The 27,857-nt window shown below is 38.0% G+C and overlaps 1 protein-coding gene across 4 annotated transcripts in view; it reads left to right on the plus strand.

Annotated features, from left to right (window-relative positions):
- Positions 1-27,857, plus strand: part of CNOT6L (CCR4-NOT transcription complex subunit 6 like) — a 116,076-nt gene that overhangs the window by 77,612 nt on the left and 10,607 nt on the right. For all 4 annotated transcript variants that reach the window (XM_062198622.1, XM_062198620.1, XM_062198621.1 and 1 more), the window contains 5 exons: positions 1,899-2,056; positions 4,296-4,450; positions 12,895-13,046; positions 23,274-23,501; positions 25,864-26,066. In XM_062198622.1, coding sequence (XP_062054606.1) covers positions 1,899-2,056; positions 4,296-4,450; positions 12,895-13,046; positions 23,274-23,501; positions 25,864-26,066 — 896 coding nt within the window. The remainder of the gene's footprint in view (positions 1-1,898; positions 2,057-4,295; positions 4,451-12,894; positions 13,047-23,273; positions 23,502-25,863; positions 26,067-27,857) is intronic.

Here is a 27,857-nt window from a genome sequence, read left to right on the forward strand (position 1 = left end):
TGTATCTTTCACAGTGAAGCAGCTCTTGGTTTTAAAATTAGTCCTTATATTATAATACAGCTTTTGAAATGGCATCTTCCCACTGAGAATTGAATGGTCTAAGAAAAATAATAAGAATGGCTTTTTTTTCTGGTAAGTTTTTAACTACTTAGGCACTTTACCTTTCTTGAGAGGTAGGCTGATAACTTTTTAGAATTTTTTGAAAGATTTGTTTATTTAGAAGGCAGAGTGACAGGGAGAGAAGGAAAGACAGAGCGAGAGTGAGCCTCCATTTACTGGTTTCTCTGAATACATTTCTCATCATCTGAAACTGAACCAACATCAGTCAAGTGTTCCTTAACCTTAGGTTCTTCACATCTTTTTAAAATAAATGGTTCTCATTTATTTCTTGCCGTTAGTCTCACCAAGGGTGTTTTTTAAAAATAGAAATACCTGGACCCTGATATTCTGACTCAGTCTGGACTCAATCAGCAGTTGTTTTTGCTTTTGTTTTGTTTTGTTTTGTTTTAAGTTTGCCAAAGTGGTTCTGATGGGGAAGCAAGGGTAGAGGATAACTGATGAAGATTAGAATTTTTTCCGTATTTTAACATGCACATGCCTATGAATCACTTGGGGATTTTGTTAAGCTATTCAGCAGTTACATTTTTGTTAAGCTATTCAGCAGTTATATTTCAAAGCTCCCAGGTGATGTGTAGCTGATGCTGCTGGTCCTTAAAGTACACTTAAAGCAAACCATCTTATCCTGACTATTAGTTTGTTCACAGTCCATTTATTATTCAGGGTCATTACAAAAATTATTTGAGAGAGAGACAGAAGGAGAGCTCTCTTCACTGTCCAAACGCCTGCAATGGCAGGCACTGGGCCAGGCTGAGCTGAAGCAAGGAGCTAAGAACTGAATCATGTGGGTGGCAGGAACCAACTACTTGAACCGTCACTCCTGTCTCCAGGTCTGCATTAGCAAGAGGCTGGAGGCAGGTGATGAACTCAGGTACTCCGATGAGATGAAGGCATCTTTGTCTTTTTCTCTTCTTTTCTTTCATTTTTCTTTAGATTTATTTATTTATTAGAAAGGCAGTTACAGAGAAGCAGAGGCAGAGAGAGGGAATGATCTTCCATCTGCTGGTTCATTCCCCAAATGGCCAGAGCCAGGAGCCAGGAGCCAGGAACCTCTTCTGGGTCTCCCATATGGGTGCAGGGGCACAAGGACTTGGGCCACCTTCCACTGTCTGAGCCTCTTAACTGCTAGGCCAAATGCATATCTTAATTCAAGAAAATTTTAAGATGAGAATTTCGTTTGACAAATGAACATTTGATTGGCAAAATGTATTCTCTTGTAACTAAATTTTGTTACAGTCTGTACTATTCTAGCTCAGAATAGGGTCACCAGTACAAGACCCAAAAGAGTTTTTAGATAGTATGTTAATAAAAAGTAATGAAGTTAGAGTCCTTTAATTAGAGGGAAACTAAAATGTACTTTTGTCCCACTGTACAGAGAAGCTTTTCTTGGCAAATTATGTACAAAAGTTAGCATGCTGATTTAAAATGAGTTTTTTTATTTATTGAAGTTTCTTTTCTTTTCCTTTTTTTTTTTTTTTTTTAAACAGGCAGAGTGGACAGTGAGAGAGAGAGACAGAAAGGTCTTTATTTATTGAAATTTCCTCAAAAATCTCAAGTATGAACAACATTCTAATTCAAGGCTAATAAAGAACTTCAGTATGATGTATTCTAATGAAATTTTAGTATTTCTATTTTAGTATTTACTATGTTAATTTTCCTCTAGTCTTTTATAAAGATGATTTTTGGATTATATATGTATTCCTGTGCAGGTTATGCATGATACTGCTTTAGAAAAAGTTGCCTAATTTTTCCCTGTTTTTTGTTTTTCTCCCACTTCTTAGCATCATTCACGGTTATGTGTTACAATGTGTTATGTGATAAATACGCCACCCGGCAGCTATATGGCTATTGCCCCTCCTGGGCATTAAACTGGGAATACAGGAAAAAGGGAATTATGGAAGAAATTGTTAACTGTGACGCAGATATCATTAGTCTTCAGGTAACACTATAGAGATTAAATTGTCTTTAACTTAAAGGTGAACTTAAAAATAATAGAAGTTCTTCCCTCTGGGAGTGATCCTTTGTTTGAAGTGAAACTCTAAAGGAATTATTTTATTTCTTTCTCTTAAAAAAGGAACAATTTTAATAAGCATTTAAGATATTCCACAGGGAAACTATGTTGCTTAGTATAGCCATCCACTTAACATTAATTTGCTATTTTCTTAAATGAAAAAATAGTCTCACCCATTACTCATGTTAAGAGTTCATCCTATGAAAAAACCTTTGGTATTACTGAAAGAGAAAACTACAAATGATTGCTGAATCTTTTAGGAATATAAATTTAACTTATAATAGAGTTGTTAAAAAGAAAAAGTGCTTCCCCACAGTTAAAATATTATATTGTAAGTCATGCATTTTTGCCCTACTTTGTAAGGAATTTACTCATCTGTTTTATAATTTTATTGTAACAAAGACTAAAAAATAGTCCTTTTCATGGAATATGTATCACTTTTTTCAACATTTGGCTAATAATTAGGTAAAAAAATTATCCAGTTAAAAAGTAATTTTTTTCAGCTACTTTTCTTAGCTACTTTCAAAGCATTTTAAAGACTTAAATTTTTTTTTAACATTTTGATTTGACAAATAAGAATTGTTTATATTTGGGGGAGTAGTGTGATATTTTTGATACATATGTACATTGTAGAATGAGCAAGTCAGGGTAATTAACATATTTATCACATTGGTTAAGTATTTCTTTTTTTGAAAGATTTATTTGTTTGAGAGGCAGTGTTACAGACAGAGGAAGGGACAGATAGAGAGGTCTTCCATCCACTGGTTCACTTCCCAAATGGCTGTAACAGCTGGAGCTCAGCTGATGTGAAGCTAGGAGCCAGGAGCTTCTTGTTTCCTGTGCTGGTACAGAGGCCCAAGCACTTGCGCCATCTTCCACTGCTTTCCCAGGCCATAAGCAGAGTGCTGGATCAGAAGAGAAGCAGCTTGGCGCGAACCAGCACCTGCAGTCAGTGCTGCAGGTGGAGGTTTAACCTACTATGCTACAGTGCCAGCCCCTATTTTTCTGTTGTCTTGGAAATAACAAGAAGTAAACATCTTCAAAATTAAAAATATTCTTCTGAACACTAAGACTGACACAGAGTTGAGGGGAGGAAGAGGCAACCGAAATTAGACTGTTGTAGTTACTTGATTTGGTTTCATATATACAGTAGTAGTCTTGGTCTTCTAAGTACAGCTTAAAGAATAAAAACAGTTCAAGAAAATTGCTTTTCTGTGTTAAAATAATACCATGTTATAAAGTGTTTATTTTAGGGAAATTTAAATTTGCGAGAAAAGATAAAGTATTATGTAAAAAAAATCTCATTCCTTGTCTCAAAGATAATTGCTCTGTCAAAACATCTGGAGTGTTTTCTGCATATTTTCTTTGTATTCACTTACGAATTTATTTACAGACATATTTTCAAGATAAAATTGAGACCTTAATGTTGGTATATTTTCTTTTTTGTTACAATTGTTTTTAATGTACTATTCATGTTACTAAAATTCTTAAAAACACATTAATATGTGAATATATATTTATTAATATAGCCTTTTCCATACTGTTAGAAATTTAATTTTTATGGTGTTTTGCTTTTTCCAAATTATGCTGTTTTGAGCATTTATATACATCATTATCTTTGTATTTGATTATTTCATTTTGAAATTTGTTAAAAATATTTAAGGGACAAGGGATAAATTATTAGCAGAGAACAAATAATGATTGACAACTCCCTAAAAATATGTTAAAGTAGAATTTTTTAATTGATCTGTTTTTCTCATTCTGGGATATCATTCCTTTTCACCATGATTCAGCAGAATAAATAATTTTAAAATATACCTTTTTATATATCAAATTTACTGTTCCCTTCTACCTTATTGGTCATACACTAAATTTACTTATTTGTTTTGGGGAAAGTATAGTGGAATGGAGTCAGGAGACCCAGGTTGTAATCTTGCTCCAGCTGCTAACCACCTGTGTAAGCATGAGGCATTCAGGTCACTCTTCTGTTTTCCTCATGTTTAAGGAGTTAGCATAGTCAATGGCAGTTGCTAGCAGCAAGGTAAGATGGTCACCTGCCATGTGAACTGTTTTAATTTAATCAAGCCTACTGATAATGCTGAACATTTTAATGTCTTAACCGAAGTTATACACTGTCATGTAGATGATAACTTTTCTTTCATCTCAGGAAGTGGAAACAGAGCAATACTTCACTCTCTTTCTGCCAGCATTGAAGGAGCGTGGATATGATGGATTTTTTTCTCCAAAGTCACGTGCCAAAATCATGTCTGAGCAGGAAAGAAAGCATGTGGATGGTTGTGCAATATTCTTCAAAACAGAAAAGTGAGTTTAGTAAACAAAGCACAAAAGTCGAAACTTACTTCTCTTAATCATCACACATCTAAACTTGTCTTTGGTTTGACCCTTTAAAATAACAAAAAGCTAGAAAGCAAGGGTTGTACAATTTAAAAAACTGTTGTTAATGATTTATTTCTTAGGCCATGTTTTGGAAACAAGGATGCTTAGTATTCTATATATCTTTATTGCCAAATAACATAAAATTTCTGAGACTTGAATATGGTCTTAAAATTGTGTTTCAGAATATATTTTCATAAAGTAAAATTTTTTATGTAAAAAACTGTTACCTTTTATGATTATCAATATGAAATTGGATTTTTTATAGTTGTTCTTTTTTCAGAATTATTCATCTTATAAACTTTTTCATTGTTTTCAATTAACATTTCAAACTTGATTTACTTGTTCATTTATTAAATGCTTACTGAGCATTTGTTTTGTCTCAAGTCCAATGCCAGATACAATAGACACAAAGGAAACACAGTTTCTAATGTCATTGAAAGCTCAAATCAAGTAGGAAAAGGTAGCCATATAAGATAACTACAATTGAAATATGTAAAGTTTGATAGAGGTTAAATCCCATGGTTGATAATTTGCATTTGATACATAAGATAGATAATCATCTGCTTCATCTACCTGGTTAGCATAAACCTGCAGGGTAAGCATATACATTTTCTCCCTGATTATTACCTATTATAACAAATTCAGTCACTTTTTGTGGATACAGCTGTATTACTTGCATGGCATATTATTCTAAGTTAAAGAAGTTTAGTGAATTTGTAAGAGATTTGGTCTACTTCCCATTTATCTGTGCCTATTTTCCTGTCCTTTCCACGGATTTTCATTAGATGTTATTCTCATTCTGGTTGATATTTAGGGCATATCCCTATAGTAATTGAGGTCAGAATATACTAAATTTTTCTAGTGTTTTGGTATTTTTTGTAACTCTTAACAATAACAAATGTTGTTACTTTCATAGTGTTTACCACATATCAGATCTTCTCTAGTTATATGGATTGTCTTACTTAATTTTAGAAGATACTCTTAATGAGTAGGTATACAGCTATTGCATAATTTTTATAGATGGAGAAATCATGGCATAGACAGGCTCAGTAATTTGCCCAAGGTTACTTGTTAGTCTGACTTCACAGTCCATACTTTTAGTCACTGTAATAAACTGAACCTTAAGCTTCTTATTTGAGCTTTCAGTGTTACTTTGTACTTCAGTCAGGAAAATTGCCTTTAATTGGACATTTGCTACCTATTGTTCATACAGAAATTAGCTTTGAAACACTTCAACCTAAATTTAAGAAAATAGTGTAGGGTTAATCTTATGAGTTAAAATTAACTGAAAATTGATCTCTGTAAATTGGAAAGCAAGGAGGAGAATATCCAATGCTAAACTATTTGGGAGGGAAGGAGAGGAGGAAGAATCACCATGTTCCCAAATTTGTATATATTAAATGCATGAAGTTGTATTCCTTAAACAAAATAAAATATATGCATATATTTTTAAAAAGTACTAATATCATTTAGACAACTAACAACAAATTATTTTGATGTACCATTGTTTCTTGGAAGATAATATGGGGGACTTTATCATTTCCCTCACAGTTTTCAGAGGAAAAAATCTAAAATTCCTTAAGTTTACTAGATGTGGTTAAGATTTTGAAATTATGAAACTTGTCTTGGAAGCCTTAAACTTTGGATATTTGTAATGAATTACTAAAAATGCTGTGAAATAGTTAAGAAATGAGTACAAAGGAAATAATGAGATGCATTCTTTTTTTCCCTTCTTTCTTCAACTCTTTGTTCCTAAATAGTAACATAGACCCAGCAACATTCAAGATTTTGAGTGTGACAACTATTACATTGTACCTCCTCTGAGCTTCTTCTTTCTGGAAATGGCAGGACTATACCTCCTGTGATAGATTAAAACCATCTTTCCTAGTACCAAATATTTATCCAACACTTTCTATCACAGTATCCTATGCTAAACTATTTGGAATTTAACATTAAGTACATTACCCTGTCTTCAGTGTTACTTTAGATTGGCGAGATAATATAGTGAAAAGACTGAGTTTTTGAAACGAGGTGTTTCTCCTTCACGTTTATTTAGCTGTATAATCTTTTTTTTTTTTTTTTTAAATATGATAGGTACAGATATAGATAGTGAGAGAGAGAGAGACAAAGGTCTTCCTTCCATTGGTTCACCCCCAAAATGGCTGCTATAGCCAGCGCTGCGCTGATCTGAAGCCAGAAGCCAGGTGCTTTTTCCTGGTCTCCCATGTGGGTGCAGGCGCCCAAGCACTTGGGCCATCCTCCACTGCCCTCCTGGGCCACAGCAGAGAGCTGGCCTGGAAGAGGAGAACCGGGACTAGAACCCGGCGCCCATATGGGATACCAGCACCGCAGGTGAAAGATTAACCAAGTGAGCCACGGCGCCGGTCCTAGCTGTATAATCTTAAATGAGTCATTTATCCTATCTGGACCCATTTCTTAATTTGTATATATTCTTACCTTGTAAGATAAACTTTTTGTGTGGTTTACAAAACTAACAGAGCAAAAAGATGGTTTTAGAAGAATGCTTTGACTTTCTCCTTGTTTTTTCTCAGTCTTTTTTAAAGCCAGAATGTTTGATAATTCCTGATTTTCATTGATGAAGATAAAAGTATTTCTTAATAAAAGCTAGGACAAAGATTACCAATATTCAGAGAATTAGAAAGCAGTGCAATGTATTACTAATTTATTTTAAAGGGAGAGTGATGGAGATACAGAAAGAGACCTTCTGTCCTCTAGGTCACTCCCCAAAAGGCCACAGTAGCTGGGGGTGCGCCATGCCCAAGTTAGGAGCATGGAACTCCATCCGGGTCTCTCACATGAGTGGCAGGGGCCCATGGAATTGGGCTATCATCTACTGCTTTTCCAGGCAGGGAGCTGAAATCAGAAGCAGAGCTGCTGGGACTTGAACTGGTGCTGCTAAACTCGTAGCACCACAACACCAGTTCCTACAATATTCTTTAAGTCATATTATTCTAGGTTAATTTACTATTTGGGCAATCAGAGATACTTCAAGATTTGGTAGTAACTTTTGGTTATCCCTAGGAACATTTTTTTGCTAGATACACCAGAAAATAGGATTTTGATTGATAAAATGCTAGAAATCAGCTTTTGCTTTGTCTTTATCTTAAGTATTATCTATAATTCAAGGCATTTAATAAAATATAAACATACATACATGTATGTATGTTTGTATTTTAATTATACATAAAATTTGTGCATAGAATCTGAGTTGTAAATGTTTTAGGCCTAGAATTTAAATTTCTTTTTGCCATGTATTTGTCCTATAGCCTTTACTATTAGAAATGAGATCGTGGAACCAGATACAAAACTTGAAGAAGTCTAAAATGAGAAAAAAATGAAGTTGAAACCAGACCTGGTTACTAGACTTACTTGCTGTTCCTGATGTTAGCAGTTCTGATTGTGTGATCATGCTTTATTTTCAAATCAATGAGAAAGGGAAAGATGAGAACAGCAATTTAGAATAGTGTGACCATTACACTGTGAAGAGGCAGTTATTGTCATAGGATTGGGGACTTAGGTTATCATGGTACTTGGTTGTTCCTGTATTACCTCATTTGATAACCTGCTTCCGGGAAAGGCCACAGTCTTCCTTTTCCTTTCTGTGTGATTATAGGTGGTTTTGTGCTTGGAAAGAGGGCATTCAAAAGGTACAATATTATTCCAAAATGGCCTTTTATAAAATTTCTATCTCTTTTCTCATGCTAGTTTCTATTATAGGTGGAGTGCTTTCAGTGATTAAAAGAACTGTACAAATATAGGGTCGTGATAATTTTTTCCCCTTGTTTATCCCTGTCTCTAATATTGTCTTTTCTAATTATTTTCTGGCACTCCCATGATTATTTGAATAGACCAAAGAACATTTTATAGCATGTAATACTGAATATGCAGCAAGAACTTGCCATTTATTGGTGGATATTTAAGATGGTAATGTATGGAAGAGAAATTTATTTTATATCCCTTTAATTAAAAGATCTAGAGCTAGATTTAGTAGAAATCAGTTAGAGGAAAGCAAATTTTCATTAAGAAAGAGATTTCCAATAATTGGATTCCCACTCTTCTCTTTTTTCCCCAAAAATAATGACCTGGCTTTGGTAGAAAACTATCCTTTTATTAAAAATATTGCTATTAAAGCAGGATTTTTAACATTCCTGTGGAACTCTGTGTTGTTATAAATAAACATTATAAGTTCTATGAATATTTATAAGATATCTCAAAAAATAAATGCAGTTCTTAACTGTAATTTAAAAACAACATGTACTCTAATATTACAAATACCAAATTTTAGTACTTTGGGAATCACTGATATGTTTCTGAAGTGCTGCTTAATCAACTTTTTAAAAATTTTTATTTAACAAGTAAGAATTTCCAGAAAAAAGCTTATGGATTACAGTGGCTCCCCCCCCCCCCCAATAACTTCCCTCCCACCCGCAACCCTCTCATCTCCCTCTCCCTCTCCCATTCCATTCACCTCAAGATTTATTTTCAATTATCTTTATATACAGAAGATCAATTTAGTATATATTAAGTAAAGATTTCAACAGTTTGCACCCACACAGAAACACAAAGTGTAAAGTACTGTTTGAGAGGGATCACACAAACAAGACTAGTGTCTGCTAATACTAACTGATAGAATCAAAAAGGGAGAGAACGATCCAACATGGGAAGCAGGATACACAGCAGACTCATAGAATGGCAGATGTCCTAAATAGCACTCTGGCCTCAGAATCAGCCCTTAAGGCATTCGGATCTGGCTGAAGAGCCCATGAGAGTATTGTAGGCATGGAAAGCCAAGGCACCCTGGGGGAAAAAAAAAAAGACCTAAATGAAAGATCTCTGCGAGTGAGATCCCAGTGGAAAGAACGGGGCCATCAAAGATGGAGGTACCTTTCTCTGAAGGGAGGAGAGAACTTCCGCTTTGACTATGACCCTATCAGAATAAGATCGAAGTCGGCGAACCCTAAAGGCTTCCATAGCCTTGGCAACTCATGACTAGAGCCTAGGGAGATTACTGACGCCATAAACAAGAGTGTCAAATTGTTAAGTCAACAACAGGATTCACTGTGTACTTACATCTCATGTGGGATCTGTCCTTAATGTGTTGTCTAATGTGCAGTGATGCTTTAACTAGTACTGAAACAGTATTTTACACTTTGTGTTTCTGTGTGGGTGCAAACTGATGAAAGCTTTACTTAGTATATACTGAATTGATCCTCTGTATATAAAGATAATTGAAAATGAAAAAAAAAAAAACCTGGTGTTAAATTGGAAATTGTATAGAAAATTAATTAATTTTTAAAAAATATCATGTAGGATCTCTGTCTTTAATGTGCTGTACACTGTTATTTAATGCTATAACTAGTACTCCAACAGTATTTTTCACTTTGTGTTGCTATATGGGGGCAAACTGTTGAAATCTTTGCTTAATATATACTAAACTGATCTTCTGTATATAAAGAGAATTGAAAATGAATCTTGATGTGAATGGAAGGGGAGAGAGAGTGGGAAAGGGGAGGGTTGTGGGTGGGAGGGAAGTTATCAGGGGGGGGGGAGCCATTGTAATCCATAAGCTGTACTTTGGAAATTTATATTCATTAAATAAAAGTTAAAAAAAAAAGTACTGTTTGAGTACTAGGTATAGCATTGATTCACATTGTACAACACATTAAGGACAGAGATCCTACATGGGGAATAAGTGCACAGTGACTCCTGTTGTTGACTTAACAAAGCTTAATTGACTTAACATCTGTGTATCTTTGTGAATCAGGATTTTTTTTTATTAATACTTTGTAACCAAGTCAAAATAGAGAAGTCAGCTGACTATTGTGTCATCTGTATCCTCTCTTTTCAAGTTTGTATACTCATCAAAACAGGCTGTTTCCAGTAATTAAGTTTGTTTTAACTTAATACTGCTTTTTATCTGTTTCATATATGAGAGTCTGACTAGAAACTGTTTGAAGGGGGCCCACGTTGTGTCATAGCAGGTTAAGCTGCCGCCTACGATGTCAGGATCCTGTATGGTTGCTAGTTTGAGTCCCGGGTGCTCCACTCCAGTCCAGCTCCCTGCTGATGTTACCTGGGAAAGCAGCCAAGAATGCTTAAGTCCTTGGGCCCCTGCACCCACGTGGGAGACCTGGAGGAAGATCCTGGCTTCTGGCTTCTAGGCTTCAGCCTGGCCCAGCCCTGGCTGTTGCAGTCATTTGGGGAGTGAACCAGCAGATGAAAGATCTCTGTTTCTCTCTCTCTCTCTGTAACTCTGACTTTCAAATAAATAAATAAATAAATAAATCTTAAAAAAATGTTTGCAGAAGTCTGATATGGAGGATGGTCACTCTTGTCTGGAGCATATTTTGAATTTGTTTTTTCTTGTTTCTCTTGCCTTATACCAGGCCACCATGATTTCTCTAAACTTCAAAATCTTTCTAATTGGGCTCTGAGTTCTATTTTGACCTGTGTAATCTGTTCTCCACAAATAGCTTGTATGATCTTGAAAAACTATTAACAGTATTTGCTTGCTTACAACACTTAGTTGTTCCTTTCATTTCCAGCATAATTTCATACCCTTTGATTTCTTTCCCAGCCTGAGAGAGAGAGAGAAAGAGAGAGAGAGAGAGAGAGAGAAAGAGAAAGAAAGAGAGAGAGAAAGAAAGAAAGAGAGAGAAATAGATCTTCCATCTGCTGCTTCACTCCTGAAATGGTTACAGTGGCCAGGCTGGTCCAGGCCAAATCCAAGAGCTTCATCTAGATCTCTTACATGGGTGCAGGGATCTAAGCACTTGGGCCAACTTCTGCTGCTTTCCCAGGCGCATTAGCAGAGAGCGGGATTGGAAGTGGGCAAGCCAGGACACAAACTTGCGCTCATATGGGATGCCTGTTTGACAGGTGGCAGCTCAATTTGCTGTACCACAACACTAGCTGCCATGTGTCTCTCTCAAAGCTAGGAGGAAGGTGGGGCAGTGGGGCTTTCACAGGAGTAAAGATGTCTTCTCTCCACTTAACAGTGTAGTGAAAAGTATATTTAGTAGGTTTTGATAATTTATATATTTCACAACATTATTAAAATTAGGCAGGAAGAAGTTAAATGAGTTAAGGCCATATTGGTATTAGTCCTACACCCCCCACCCCCCACCCCCGCCCCAATTGAAAGAGAGATAGCAAGCTCTCGAGCTGGTTCACTCACCAAATGTCTGTGACACCCTGGGCTGAGCTAGTCTGAAGTTAGGAGTCAGGAATTCAGTCTATGTCTCTTAATGGATGGTAGGAATCCAGTTACCTTTTTTATTTTTAATTTGAAAAGCAGATTACAGAGAGAGAGGGTGAGAGGGAGATATCTTCCATCTGCTGGTTCATGCTCCAAATGACCACAGTGGTCTGCTGGGGCAGACTGAAGCAAGGAGCCTGGAACTCCGTCCTGGTCTCCCGGTTGGGCGGGCAGTGGCTTCACACGCTGTGTTACAATGTGGGCCCTGAACCCAATTACTCGAGTCTTTACTGCTGCCTTGTAGGGTCTGCATTAACCAGAAGTTGGAGTTAATAGCCAAAGGCAAGTGTGGAACTCAGGCACTCCAGTATGGAACATAGGTATCTTAACCACTGGGTCAGCTGCCTGCCCCCATACGTCTATGAAATGTCAGCAGTAGAGTAAGTCTACTAAATTCAGCAACTCTACTATATTTAATAATTTGCCAGTAAGAAAAGAAAATGCTGTTAGCACAGAAGCTGTCATCACAGGAAGAGTTATTTCATCATCACACAGAATCTGTTTTTCTGAACATTTATGTATATCCCTGTATTTTTGTTGCCAAATATCTTGATGTAGTATGAATAAAACTCCCAAGTAGGTTAGGTACATTTTATTCTGTTCTTTCTCATTAACTTGCTGGCTCAAGTTAAGATTGTGTGCACTTTTAAATACCAGAAAATTCCAACAGCAGATGAAACAAGTAGGGGAAGAGTAATTTTTTTTTGCACAAGAAATCTAGAAATAGGTGGTCCAGGGCTGGTTTAGCTGTTTTCCCATCCATAGAAGGTTGGCTTTTGCCTTCCTCCATCTTACTACATGGGCACAAGATTGTTGTTCTTTCTCTATGCACTAGCTAGAAGGGGCAAAGGTGTAAAAGGATAATGGAACATGTATGTTCTTTGCTAGGTGGGGCCTCGGATGTGTTATTTTTTTGGAGAAATCGTATTTCTTGGGTTTTATTAGCCAAAACCATATCACATGCACACGAGCAGCTACAAAATGAAAAGGAGACAGTGGATAATATCTATAACTTAAGCCCCTTTATTTGATGTCTTTTAGCGTGATAGTCTAAGTACCTAAAATTGCAATGATGCATTTTACCTTTTAGATTTACATTGGTGCAAAAGCATACAGTGGAATTTAACCAAGTGGCAATGGCTAATTCAGATGGATCCGAAGCTATGCTAAACAGAGTGATGACAAAAGATAACATTGGTGTTGCTGTGGTATTAGAGGTCCACAAGGAACTATTTGGAGCAGGTGAGTACAAGTTAACATGTTCTTACTAAAAATAACACTATCTCAAGTTTTCTTAGCTCAAAGCAAATGAAGAGAATCTTGCTGTTATTTATGGCAAAGTTATTTTCGTGTTTTCTGAGGATAGTTAAAGGAGATGGATTGGAAAATAGTACTAAATCTGTAAAACATCACGTTTCTTGGGATATTCTATGGCCTCTGTCAGTGTTTTTCTTCCTTCCAGGTAATCTGTGTGAAGTCTTTTTAATATACTATTATTTCCAAAAGATTCTTTGAAATAGGGAATGTTTTGGTTGTGCTGAATTTAGATGATGAATTGGGATGACTTATTCTCTTTTGAACCATATTTTTGGCTTTTTGAGTGTGAATCTTTTGTCTTTAAGGTTAAGTGCTTGACATGTCTTCTCTAATTACTTTGTTATACCTTGGTTATTGTAAGAGCAGAATCTTTTATCTACAGTACTTCAGAGTGTTAGATTATTTATAGCCTCCTTCAGAGTAAAAACCTCATTATATACTTTACATTATTCAAAGTTTAAAAAAACCCTTTTGCTTGCCTTTGAAAATTTCATCATTTATTAGTATATTTTAAGCAAGAGCAAGAAGGGGGTAAGACCACATTAGGGGTTCCCCACCTCCTTAGTTTTTACAGAAGAAAAGACTTTTGCCTTGAGTATTGATTTGAATTATTCATGCATGTAAATCATGCTTCCTTTTCTTACCATCCTATAGCTTACCCTTCATCAAATACAGTTGGTCTTTCATGGATTTCTAGTTTTCTTTCTGCTTTATCTTTCTGTTTTTGCCTACTTTTATATCTTTTCCAATTCTGTTTTTCTCTTTTATACTTTTGGAGTTTTCCTCCAAATTTCCAGAAGATTAATTCTACATTGTATTGTAGATACTTCTGCTTTCTGAAATATGTATCTCTTGTGCTCCTGGAGGGAAATTTAGTAAAGTGCTTATGTCTCCTTGAAGAGGCAAATTTGTACATATTTAATACAATGAACATTTAGTTAATGACCAAAAGTGACACCATAAAGTTGTAAGAAAAGAAGACACCTTAAAACATTTGGGTTACAGTTATTTTTTCTTTTCTTTTTTTTTTTTTAAACTTTTATTTAATGAATATAAATTTCCAAAGTATAGCTTATGGGTTACAATGGCTTCCCCCCTCCCATAACTTCCCTCCCGCCCGCAACCCTCCCCTTTCCCGCTCCCTTTCCCCTTCCATTCATGTAAAGATTCATTTTCAATTCTCTTTGTATACAGAAGATCAGTTTAGTATATATTAGGTAAAGATTTCAACATTTTGCCCATATAGCAACATCAAGTGAAAAAACTACCATTGGATTACTAATTATAGCATTAAATAGCAATGTACAGCACATTAAAGACAGAGATCCTACATAATTTTTTTTTCAAATTAATTAATTTTCTATGCCATTTCCATTTTAACACCAGGTTGTTTTTTTTTTTCATTTCCAATTCTCTTTATATACAGAAGATCACTTCAGTATATAATTAGTAAAGACCTCATCAGTTTGTGCCCACACAGAAACTCAAAGTATAAAAATACTGTTTCAGTACTAGTTATAGCATCACTTCGCTTTAGACGACACATTAGGGACAGATCCCACATGGGATGTAAGTACACAGTGACTCCTGTTGCTGACTTAACAATTTGACACTCCTGTTCATGGCGTCAGTAATCTCCCTAGGCTCTAGTCATGAGTTGCCAGGGCTATGGAAGCCTTTAGAGTTCGCTGACTTTGATCTTATTCCGATAGGGTCATAGTCAAAGTGGAAGTTCTCTCCTCCCTTCGGAGAAGGGTACCTCCTTCTTTGATGGCCCCATTCTTTCCACTGGGATCTCACTCACAGAGATCATTCATTTAGGTCTTTTTTTTTTTTTTTCCATGATATCTTGGCTTTCCATGCCTGCTATACCCTCATGGGCTCTTCAGCCAGATCTGAATGCCTTGAGGGCTGATTCTGAGGCCAGAGTGTTGTTTAGGACATCTGCCATTCTATGAGTCTGCTGTGTATCCTGCTTCCCATGTTGGATCTTTCTCTCCCTTTTTGATTCTATCAGTTAGTATTAGCAGATACTTGTCTTGTTTGTGTGATCCCTTTGACTCTTAGACCTATCAGAGCTATCAATTGTGAGCTGAAATTGATCACTTGGACTAGTGCGATGGCATTGGTACATGCCATCTTGATGGGATTGTGTTGGAATCCCCTGGCACATTTCTAACTCCACCATTTGCGGCCAGTCCGATTGAGCATGTTCCTAATTGTTCACCTCCTCCCTCTCTTTTTCCACTCTTAGATTTAACAGGGATCACTTTTCAGTTAAAATTTAAACACCTAAGAATAATTGTGTGTTAATTACTGAGTTCAACCAATAGTACTAGAACAACAACAACAACAAATACTAAAAAGGATAAAGTATTACATTGTACATCTAAAGTCAGGACAGGAGCTGATCAGTTCATTGTTGCTTATAGTGTCCATTTCACTTAACAGGTTTCCTCTTTGGCGCTCAGTTGTCACCGATCAGGGAAAACAAATGATATTTTTCTCTTTGGGACTGGCTTAATTCACTCAGCATGATGTTTTCCAGATTGCTCCATCTTGTTGCAAATGACTGGGTTTCGTTGTTTCTTACTGCTGTATAGTATTCTATGGAGTACATGTCCCATAATTTCTTTATCCAGTCTACTGTTGATGGGCATTTGGGTTGGTTCCAGGTCTTAGCTATTGTGAATTGAGCTGCAATAAACATTAATGTGCAGATGGCTTTTTTATTTGCCAAATTAATTTCCTTTGGGTAAATTCCAAGGAGTGGGATGGCTGGGTTGTATGGTAGGGTTATGTTCAGGTTTCTGAGGAATCTCCAGACAGACTTCCATAGTGGCTTAACCAGTTTGCATTCCCACCAACAGTGGGTTAGTGTCCCTTTTTCCCCACATCCTCTCCAGCATCTGTTGTTGGTAGATTTCTGAATGTGAGCTATTCTCACCGGGGTGAGATGGAACCTCATTGTGGTTTTGATTTGCATTTCTCTGATTGCTAGTGATCTTGAACATTTTTTCATGTGTCTGTTGGCCATTTGGATTTCCTCTTTCGAAAAATGTCTATTGAGGTCCTTGGCCCATCTCTTAAGTGGGTTGTTTGTTTTGTTGTTGTGGTTTTTCTTGATTTCTTTGTAGATTCTGGTTATCAATCCTTTATCTGTAGTATAGTTTGCGAATATTTTTTCCCATTCTGTTGGTTGCCTCTTCACTTTCCTGACTGTTTCTTTCGAGGTACAGAAGCTTCTCAATTTGATGCAATCCCAAATGTTAATTTTGGTTTTGACTGCCTGTGCTGTTGGAGTATTTTCCAGGAAGTCTTTGCCTGTGCCTATATCTTGCAGGGTTTCTCCAATGCTCTCTAATAATTTGATGGTTTCGGGTCGTAGATTTAAGTCTTTAATCCATGTTGAGTGAATTTTTGTGTAAGGTGAAAGGTATGGGTCTTGCTTCAAGCTTCTGCATGTGGAAATCCAATTTTCCCAGCACCATTTATTGAATAGACTGTCCTTATTCCAGGGATTAGATTTGGATCTTTGGTCAAATATAAGTTGGCTGTAGATGTTTGGGTTCATCTCTGGTATTTCTATTCTGTTCCATTGGTCTATCCATCTGTTTCTGTACCAGTACCATGCTGTTTTGATAACAACTGCCCTGTAGTATGTCCTGAAATCTGGTATTGTGATGCCTCCGGCTTTGTTTTTGTTGTACAGGATTGCTTTGGCTATTCGAGGTCTTCTGTGTCTCCATATGAATTTCAGCATCTTTTTTTCCAGATCTGAGAAGAAGGTCTTCGGGATCTTGATGGGTATTGCATTGAATGTATAAATTGCTTTTGGGAGAATAGACATTTTGATGATATTGATTCTTCCAATCCATGAGCATGGAAGATTTCTCCATTTTTTGGTATCCTCTTCTATTTCTTTCTGTAAGGTTTTGTAGTTTTCATTGTAGAGATCTTTAACGTCTTTGGTTAAGTTTATTCCAAGGTATTTGATTGTTTTTGTAGCTATTGTGAATGGGATTGATTTCAGAAGTTCTTCCTCAGCCGTGGCATTGCCTGTGTATACAAAGGCTGTTGATTTTTGTGCATTGATTTTATATCCTGCTACTTTGCCAAACTCTTCGATGAGTTCCAGCAGGCTCTTAGTAGAGTTCTTTGGGTCCCCTAAATAAAGAATCATATCATCTGCAAAGAGGGATAGTTTGAGTTCGTCCTTCCCGATTTGTATCCCTTTAATTTCTTTTTCTTGCCTAATAGCTCTGGCTAAAACTTCCAGAACTATACTGAATAGCAGTGGTGAGAGAGGGCATCCCTGCCTGGTACCAGATTTCAGTGGAAATGCTTCCAACTTCTCCCCATTCAATAGGATGTTGGCCGTGGGTTTTTCATATATTGCTTTGATTGTATTAAGGAATGTTCCTTCCATACCCAGTTTGCTTAGAGTTTTCATCATGAAAGGGTGTTGTATTTTATCAAATGCTTTCTCTGCGTCTATTGAGAGAATCATATGGTTTTTCTTCTGCAGTCTGTTAATGTAGTGTATTACGTTGATTGTTTTGCGAATGTTGAACCATCCCTGCATACCGGGGATGAATCCCACTTGGTCTGGGTGGATGATCTTTCTGATGTGTTGTTGCATTCTATTGGCCAGAATTTTATTGAGTATTTTTGCATCTATGTTCATCAGGGATATTGGTCTGTAATTCTCTTTCAATGTTGCGTCTCTTTCTGGCTTAGGAATTAAGGTGATGGTGGCTTCATAGAAAGAATTTGGGAGGATTCCCTCTTTTTTGATTGCTCTGAATAGTTTGAGAAGAATTGGAGTTAGTTCTTCTCTAAATGTCTGGTAGAACTCAGCAGTGAATCCATCTGGCCCTGGGCTTTTCTTTGTTGGGAGGGCCTTTATTACTGTTTCAATTTCTGTGTCAGTTATTGGTCTGTTTAGGTTTTCTATGTCTTCCTGGCTCAATTTAGGGAGGTTGTATGTGTCCAAGAATCTGTCCATTTCTGATAGATTTCCCTGTTTGCTGGCATACAAGTCCTTGTAGTAATTTCTGATGATTCTTTTTATTTCTGTGGCGTCTGTTGTTACGTTTCCCATTTCATCTCTGATCCTATTGATTTGGGTCTTTTCTCTTCTTTTTTTTCGTTAGTTGGGCCAATGGGGTGTCAATTTTATTTATTTTTTCAAAAAACCAGCTCCTCGTTTGGCTGATTTTTTGTAATGTTTTTTTGGATTCAATCCTGTTGATTTCTTCTCTGATTTTAATTATTTCTCTTCTCCTACTGGGTTTGGGTTTGGTTTGCTGCAGATTTTCTAGATCCTTGAGATGACCTGAAAGCTCCTCTATTTGGTGCCTTTCCAATTTCTTGATGTAGGCACCTATTGCTATAAACTTTCCTCTTAACACTGCTTTTGTTGTATCCCATAGGTTTTGGTATGTTGTGCTGTTATCCTCATTTACTTCCAGAAAATTTTTGATTTCTCTTTTAATTTCTTCTATGACCCATTGTTCATTCAGGAGCATGTTGTTCAATCTCCATGTGTTTGCACGTGCTCTAGGGATTCCTGAGTTGCCAATTTCCAATTTCATTCCTTTGTGGTCTGAGAAGCTGCATGGTATGATTCTAATTCTTTTGAATTTGCTGAGACTTGCTTTATGGCCTAGTATGTGGTCAATCCTAGAGAGGGTTCCATGTACTGCTGAGAAGAATGTAAAGTCCTTCGATGTAGGATGAAATGTTCTGTAGATATCTGTTAGATCCATTTGGGCTATAGTGTCCTTTAAATCTACTGTCTCCTTGTTGATCTTCTGTCCTGTTGATCTGTCTATCTCTGAGAGTGGAGTATTGAAGTCCCCCAGTACTATTGTGTTGGGGTCTAAGTCTCCCTTTAAGTCCCTTAACAAGTCTTTTAAATAAGCTGGTGCCCTGTAATTAGGTGCATATACATTGATAATCGTTATATCTTTCTGTTGAATGGATCCCTTAATCATTATATAGTGCCCCTCTTTGTCTCTCCTAACAGTTTTTGTAGTAAACTTTATGTTGTCCGATATTAAGATGGCTACTCCCGCTCTCTTTTCATTTCTGTTGGCATGGTATATCTTTTCCCAGCCTTTCACTCTCAGCCTGTATGGATCATTGTTGGATAGATGGGTTTCTTGTAAGCAGCAAAAGGATGGGTTTTGTTCCTTAACCCAATCAGCCAATCGGTGTCTTTTAACTGGACAGTTCAAGCCATTAACATTCAAAATGACTATTGAGAAGGAGTAACTTTGCCCTGCCATTAGCCAAAGATACTTTCTAATATATGGTTTGAGATACCTGTGATCTTTTGGTTTGAGGTTTCCTACCTTTACCTTCTTTCATATTGGTGACCGTGTTTCTGTGTTTCTGTATGTAACACATCTTTAAGCATCTTTTGCAGGGCTGGACGAGTGGCGACAAATTCTTTCAATTTCTGTTTGCTGTGAAAGGTCTTTATTTCACCTTCATTCATAAATGAGAGCTTTGCAGGATATAATATTCTGGGCTGGCAGTTTTTCTCTCTTAGCACCTGGGCTATGTCTCGCCATTCTCTCCTGGCTTGTAGGGTTTCTGAAGAGAAGTCAGCTGTGATTCTAATTGGAGATCCTCAGAGTAATCTGGTGTTTCTCTCTTGCACATTTTAGGATCTTTTCTTTGTGTTTCACTGTGGTGAGTTTGATTACGACGTGTCGTGGTGAGGATCTCTTTTGGTCATGTTTATTAGGGGTTCTATAAGCTTCCTGTATTAGGATGTCTCTCTCTTTCTCCAAACCTGGGAAGTTTTCTGCTAGTATCTCACTAAAAAGGCCTTCTAATCCTTTCTCCCTCTCCATGCCTTCAGGTACTCCTAGAACCCGAATGTTCGGTTTTTTAAGAGTATCCTGTAGATTCCTGACAGTATTTCTTAGATTTCTGATTTCTTCTTCTTTTCTTTGATTTGATTGTTTCCTTTCCTGTTCTCTGTCTTCTAAGTCTGATATTCTCTCTTCTGCTTCGTCCATTCTGTTTTTAAGGCTCTCTAATGTGTTTGTCATTTGATCTATTGAATTCTTCATTTCATTATGATTTCTCGTCACTATCACAGTTTCTTGTTCCACTAGTTGTTTCATTTCATTTTGATTCCTCCTTAATATTTCATTTTCACGAGAGAGATTTTCTATCTTGTCCATTAAAGATTTCTGTAGTTCAAGAATTTGTTTTTGAGAACTTCTTAATGTTCTTATCAATTTTTTGAGATCTACTTCTTGCATTTCTTCTATCTCCTCATCTTCATAATCTTGACTTGGGGTGTCTTTTTCATTTGGGGGTGTCATAGTGTCTTCCTTGTTCTTGTTAGCTTGGTTTTTGCGTTTGTTGTTTGGCATGTTGGAGATATTTGGTTTCTTCACTGTGGTGTTTTTTCTTGTTACACTATGGCTCTATATTAAGTGGACTTTCTGCTTTCAGTGGAGCCTTAGAGGCTTGAGATGAGTGTGGACTGAGAGCTGTGTTTGGTTCCTCAGGATTGAGGGTGTGTCAAAGATGACACTCCCAGGTTAGGTGTGGTAAATCTCTCCCTCTTTTTTTGATTCAAAAGGGAAGTAATTCCGCACAGCTGAACGTAATTGGAGGTAGTTAGCAGGCAAATGATATACCCACAGGAGCCAGAGATCGGAAGCTCCCTCCCACGGACCACACAGGGAATCTCTGCTGCCCTCAGTGTGGGCTCCAACTCTCCTGCAATCTCCCACTGGGCCGCCAAGTTAGATGCCAATCTCCTGCTATTTCACCCCTCCCCCCAGAGTCAGGTTTTTCTGCTAGGCTCAGGGCCGGTGCAGACCCGAGGTCGCCCTGCCCATGACGTACGTCCAAAATGGCGCCCACTCTGCCCCGCCCACCCGCGAGAGGCGAGCGGAGAGAAACCTGCATCCGTATCAGTCACCCCTTTCTATTTCTTTCCTCTCTCTCCTCCAGTCAGCCCGGCGAATCCCTCCCCACGGAGCCTCAAGCCTCGTTCCCTCTAGCCTCCTCCCTCCGCCTGCCCGCCGGCGCCTCAGGCTACTGCGGACCGGTTCACCTCGCGCGGACCGGCTCACCTCGCGCTCCAGCGCCGGCGCGCCGAGTCCGCCGCCAGCGCCCCGAACCCGGGCTCCCACGCTCCCCACGCAGGTCCACCGTGAATCACTAGTTCCGGAAGAGTTTCCTATGCTGTTTCATCCCCTACTCTTCCTTGACCCTGCAGTATCTCCACTTATAATAACCTGTCTCTCTCCCGGACTAATAGTGTGCTCCCTGCCTATTCCGCCATCTTGCCGCTCTCCCCAGTTATTTTTTCTTAATGTTTATTTTCATTTACAAGAGAAACAGAGTGCTTAATTGATTGATTGATGGATTGGTCTCCCACCTGCTAGTTCATTCCCTAGCCTGTAACAGCCAAGGCTTGGCCAGTCTGAAATTGTGAGCTCCATCAGGTCTCCAGTTTGGGTGGCAGGGACTTAAGTATTCTTGCCATTATCTTCTGTGTCTCAGGATGCATTACCAGGAAGCTGGAGTGGAAACAGAAGTCCTGAGACACAGAGCAACACTCCAATATGGGAAGTGGGTATCCCAAGGGACAGCCTAATCCACTACTCACTGCTCAACATCACCTACCCCCTTCAACTGTTTAGCTTATGATCAAATCGCTTTAAAAGTGACTACTTCTGCTGCTTTTCCCAGACCATTAGCAGGGAGCTGGAGCAGAAATGGAGCAGCTGAGACACGAACCAGCACCCATGTAGGATGCTAGCATCGCTACACTATAACACCAGTCTCAATTTTAAACATATTATCCTATATACTATTTGGAAAGTACCATGTTAATATTTTTGACAGAATTTTTTTAAATAAAAGAATTTTAGTGGGGGGAAACAACCTTAGACATTTTCTAGAGTAATATCTCATTTTCCAAATGAACCCAAGCACCAAAAAGATGTCCAGGATCATAGAAAGTAGTCATTAATAAAGCCAGATGTTTATTAGACTTTGAGCCAACTACTCCCTAATTCTCATTTTTTAAAAAAATTTTGTTTGGAAGGCAGAGAGAGAGTGTGTGTGTGTCTGTTCATCCTCTTGTTCACTCCCCAGATGCCTAAAATAGCTGGGGTTGGTCTAGCCTGAAGCCAAAAGACTGAAACTCAGTCTGAGTCTTCCAGCTGGGCTGCCAGTGACACAAAGTACTTGAGCCATCACCTGCCACCTCCCAGGGTATGCATTAGAAGGCATCTGGGATTGGGAGTTGTGCTCCATGGCCCAGGCACTCCAATATGGGATGCTGTTGTTACAAGTGGCATACCAACTACTGTGTCAAATGTCCATCCCTCAAATATCTTAACTGCTATGCCAAATACATATTCCATAATTTTCATTTAAAAAATAACATTATGCAGTTTATGATGTCATTTTGGGTAGCAAATATACTTCTTTATTTTGTTTTGCACAGGTTAATATAATGTTATTCTTTATTCTACTGACTTGTTGCTGTTGTGCTCTAGAAATGCTTGGTGAATGAAGGCAGGCCAGATTTAAATTAAGGCTTAAGTAACACACATAACTGAAAACTTCCTCACTAATTTACTTTCATAGTTAAGATTATCTAAGATATTTAAGAGAGAGATATAAGAGTACTTGTTTAAACTAGGAACTCAGGAAAATGAGAGTACTATGATCAAATGTTGACTATATCATATTGTTACTCCTGACTTGTATGCAACATTGAGTAGGGGGGTCAGCAAACTTTTTCTGCTGTGGGCCAGATAGAAAGTATTTTAGGCTTTTTGGGCCGTAGATGTTCTTTGTCACAGTCGCTTGTGGGGATTTAGAACTCTAAAAATCTAAAATTGTCCTTTGCTTCCACTTGATGTACAAAAACATGTGGCATTCCACATTTAACCATAGGCTATAGTTTGCTAAATTGATCTGGAAGAGTAATTCCTATATTAAGATACCCAGAACCTTGACTTCTAGCTTTATGATATAAAATAGAAGATATAAATTCATGGAAAAGAACAACAAAATGATCTATTGAGAAAGCACCATAAGATACGACTTGTCTTTAAATAAAATATAACTTTTTCTGTTTTTTGTAATACTTAAATTTAGGTATGAAGCCAATTCATGCTGCAGACAAACAGCTGCTTATTGTGGCAAATGCCCACATGCATTGGGACCCAGAGTATTCTGATGTGAAACTCATCCAGACCATGATGTTTGTCTCAGAGGTTAAAAACATTCTGGAGAAAGCTTCTAGTAGGCCTGGCAGCCCAACCACAGATCCTAATTCTATCCCGCTGGTGCTATGTGCAGATCTTAACTCATTGCCAGATTCAGGTATTTATAACATTATTTTCTCATTGCTTTTAATTTTGGTTTCACTCTTTGTTCAAACCCTAACTAGTTCCTAGAACTTTTAGGGTAGATAATTTCTCTTCTAAATTAGGAAGTATCAGTGAAAATCTCAGGAATGAGACATGAGGTAATTGAGAAAAGTTTAATAAAGAAGCTATTTCCAAAGATGTGGGCAGAACTAAGGAATACAAAGCAGTGATTGATGCGATATTGTGCCATTAAGAGTTAGGGTCTCTTTACCACCTCAGCAACAAATTGTTGAGTGCCATAATAAGAACATGGAAAAGTTTGTTACTACTGTAGAGAGAGTCTTTTTATAGGAGCATTAGCTTTGAATTGACTGATAGAATCCTTGCCAAACGAGTTGGAAGGGATCTGGCTGGGGAAAGTGTGAGTATACTCCTACTTCCCCTGGATCCTATCCTCCAGTCTCCTCCCAAGGCTGCCCATTGACCAAATCCAACTAGAATTTTCATGGGGAAGGGCCTTGCAGTTGATGGAGTAAATATCAGCCTCCCAATGCACAGAGTCGAATGGAAAATAGTGATCTGAAGGGGCAACCAGAAAATACTCAGTATAGGTGGCTATCTAGTTGAGTAACCTTGGCAACTTTTCAGTGAATTCATTAAATGATATTAGGTATAGAAGAATGATCAAAAAATTTTTTGAACTCTGCTAAACTTATTTTAGATCTTTGTAAAAATCAGTTCTGCCCTTTGGGTGTTAAATTCTAAATGTAAAACATTAAATTATTACTCTTGTTATTATCAAAGCATTTTCTTTTTTTTTTTTTTTTAATATCTATTTTATTTATTTGAAAGACAGAGTTATAGAGAGAGGTAGAGACAGAGAGAGTTCTTCCACCTGCTGGTTCACTCCCCAGATGGCCACAATGGCTGGAGCTGTGCCGATCCGAAGCCAGGAGCTTCTTCCGGGTCTCTCATGTGGGTACAGGGGCCCAAGGACTTGGGCCATCTTCTACTGCTTTCCCAGGCCATAGCAGAGAGCTGGATTGGAAGAGGAGCAACCAGGACTAGAACCAACAGCCATATGGGATGCCTGTGCTTCAGGCCAGGGCATTAACCCACTGCGCCACAGCGCCGGCCCCAAAGCATATTCTAAATTTGGTTTATTGTCACTATCAGTTTGTTTAAAGTTATTTAAAATAATCACTCAAAAAAAAAAAATAACCAAACCTTTACACTTGGAATATTAAAAAAAAAAAAAAACATTGTTTACAAATCTTTGTCTTTAACCTCAATACCCCAGTTGGCATCCTAACTACATCTTTCATTCCTAATCCTTAAGTTGCATTGCTCTCAAGTGCAAATTTTCCTCATATTTCATTTGATTTAAGTAAACTAGCTGTCATTTGGCAGCATAGCATAAGTGAACCGACTCTGGAGCCAGACTGTCAAGACTGGCTCCTGGTTCTGCTGTTTATGAGCTGTGCTATCTGCGACTGAGTTCCCCATGTTTAATAAAGGAATAATTTTATTCACCCCATGGAGTTATTGGTGAGGTTTATATGTGCCACTTAGAACAGTTCCCACCAGGTAGTAAATGTTAAGTGATAGCTCCACTTGACCTTACCCACAGCACAGATACTGCATTCATTACTTACTATGTCTTGTTGTCATTTTTGATCACAAATAAAAAGAGATGATGTAACAGTTTTCACTAATCATCATCATAAGAAAGGTTGTGGAACTTTCTTCATGTTGGCTATAGTGGAAACAGTGTACATTTTTGGATATTGCTATTTCAATTTTTAGACAATGAAAGCATTTTTGGCTAAGTGGCATATCTGGCTTATAAATGAGAACCAGAGAATTAAGGTTCAAAATATTGTCTGTCTCACACCAGATGCTGAAATGTTGAAGGTAAAGAAATCTGCTTTCATTGTAAATTATTTTTATTATATATGCTATATTTGTATATTTCCAAAGTTGTCAGTTGACCATGTTCAATGGGAGAAATAATAAAGAGGCACTGATTTGAAATAACACTTAAAAGGCATTTAGAATCAAAACCTTTCTGATGAATGCCATACAGGTCTAAGAAATCATCTTCAGTATGAAGAACCACTAAGATAACTGAGGATATTTCTGGGTGATCCTGATACTTTGCTCCAAAGTAGACACTCTTCAATTCGATTGAATCATATCAAATTGCTTATATTTAGCTTTTAAAAAAATTTTTTTTAAAAAAGAACAAAGAAGATAGTTTAATATGACTCAACCTGATATAGCCACTATATCCACCTGGTAACAGGTCTTGCCTATAAAATCTTGTGGAAGGATATATGCTAAATGATAATGTCCCTGGTTTCCTAATTCAATAGGTGTTGTGGAATATTTAAGCAATGGAGGAGTAGCTGACAACCATAAAGACTTCAAGGAACTAAGGTACAATGAGTGTCTTATGAACTTCAGCTGCAATGGAAAGAATGGAAGCTCAGAAGGGAGAATCACACATGGCTTCCAACTTAAGAGCGCCTATGAAAATAACTTGATGCCTTACACCAATTACACCTTTGATTTCAAAGTGAGTGGCAGCCTCTGGGATGAAATGAAAATTATTTAAAATATAAGAATGTGACAAGAAAAGTACAATTTTTTCGTGATTACTTGTGTAATCTTCTGATTCTTAAAATGTCTAGGCTGAGTATGCTCCTACATGTAAACAGGTTTGTTAGATTTTGTTTTTTGTTTTGTTTTTGTTTTTGACAGGCAGAGTGGACAGTGAGAGAGAGAGAGAGAAACAGAGAGAAAGGTCTTCCTTTACTGTTGGTTCACACTCTAATGGCCGCTGTAGCCGGCGCGCTGTGGCCAGCGCACTGCGCTGATCCAAAGCCAGGAGCCAGGTGCTTATCCTGGTCTCCCATGTGGGTGCAGGGCCCAAGAACTTGGGCCATCCTCCACTGCACTTCCGGGCCACAGCAGAGAGCTGGACTGGAAGAGGGGTAATCGGGACAGAATCCAGCACCTCGACTGGACTAGAACCCAGTGTGCCAGCACCGCAGGCAGAGGATTAGCCTAGTGAGCCACAGTGCCAGCCTGTTAGATTTTTGTGGTTATTATTCCAGGTTTCTTTTGGGGATCACATTAGAGAAGATTGCTCTTAAAGTCCGTTTTATATCCATGTATTCATGCTAAGATATTTCCAGTTGGTGGAATACTCTAGCTTAAAAAAAAAAATAGGAAAAGGAAGAATTTCTTTTTTTGCCAAATAAGAAATGAGTTGGAGGGCCCATTGTGTAGTACTGGCCGTTCTTTGGAAAAATTGATAGTGGCAACTTTATGTAGTTTTCTCTCTTTCCCCACTGCCAATTTTCTGATTGCTTTATATACTTTTGATTCCTTGTATTGTACGTTTGTTCAACTTTCTGGCATTCTGGCAACTATACTCAAATCTCAACTCTCTTCTGAAAAAGGGCACATGTTAGAAAGTTTTTTGGGAGAATTAAAGGAGGGATTGGATTAAGATGGCAGAGTAGGGAGGGAGCTTGCTGCTCTAGTCTAGAAGATAGTTTAAAAAATGTGGAAAAGGTACAGACTCAAGGAAGAGTTAAGAAAACAGCAGAAGAAACTCTACACAGATTGGAGAGACAGCAGATCTAGATGCAGGGCCAGGACAGCATACAACTCAGGGCCCCAGCAGCCGAGAGTCTCCACACCAGCATTGAGAGTGAGGGGACCAGAGTACAGCAGACCAAGCCACTGGTGTAAAAGCTGCAGGAAGAGCCTAGAGGGAATCAGGCTTGGAGCCCCGTGGGGGATAGTGTACTTGCCAAACTAGAGGAGAAAAAACAAAAGGGGAGGCATGTTTCTCCCCAGTTACCCTGCAACTGCATCCTGTAACAAGCTTACAGAGAGCGGGTCCCATCTGGTACATACCTAACAGCTGCACCAGCTCATGTCTGCACCCAGCAACCAGCCAGCTTGAGACTTCTGAGTCTAGTGGGTGCTCATGACTGTGGGAGGCTTGTGTGCCAGGACTATGAGACCACCGAGGCTGCATGGAAAGACTCAGGGTGTGGCAGGAACTTTGAGCAGTCATTATGGGAGGCTTCACACAATAGGAGCTCCCTGGTTACTTGCGAAGGACATTACTGGGGAGTCTGAGCTGACACTGAGGACTGTACAGATCCTTTGTGTGGTCCTTGTGGCAGAGTGGATGAATAATATACCCACTGGGGCTAGTGCCCAGGAACTGGTTTCCTTTGAGGAGAGGAGCTCAGCCGTGGCTATGCGGACAAGAACAAACCTCCCTCTGATTTAAAAAAAAAAAAAAAAAAAAAGATTTACCATGACAGGCCAGGGTGTGTCAGCTCAG

The sequence above is a fragment of the Lepus europaeus genome, chromosome 8 (assembly GCF_033115175.1).
Source record: "Lepus europaeus isolate LE1 chromosome 8, mLepTim1.pri, whole genome shotgun sequence".
In the NCBI taxonomy this organism is placed as follows: Eukaryota; Metazoa; Chordata; class Mammalia; order Lagomorpha; family Leporidae; genus Lepus; species Lepus europaeus.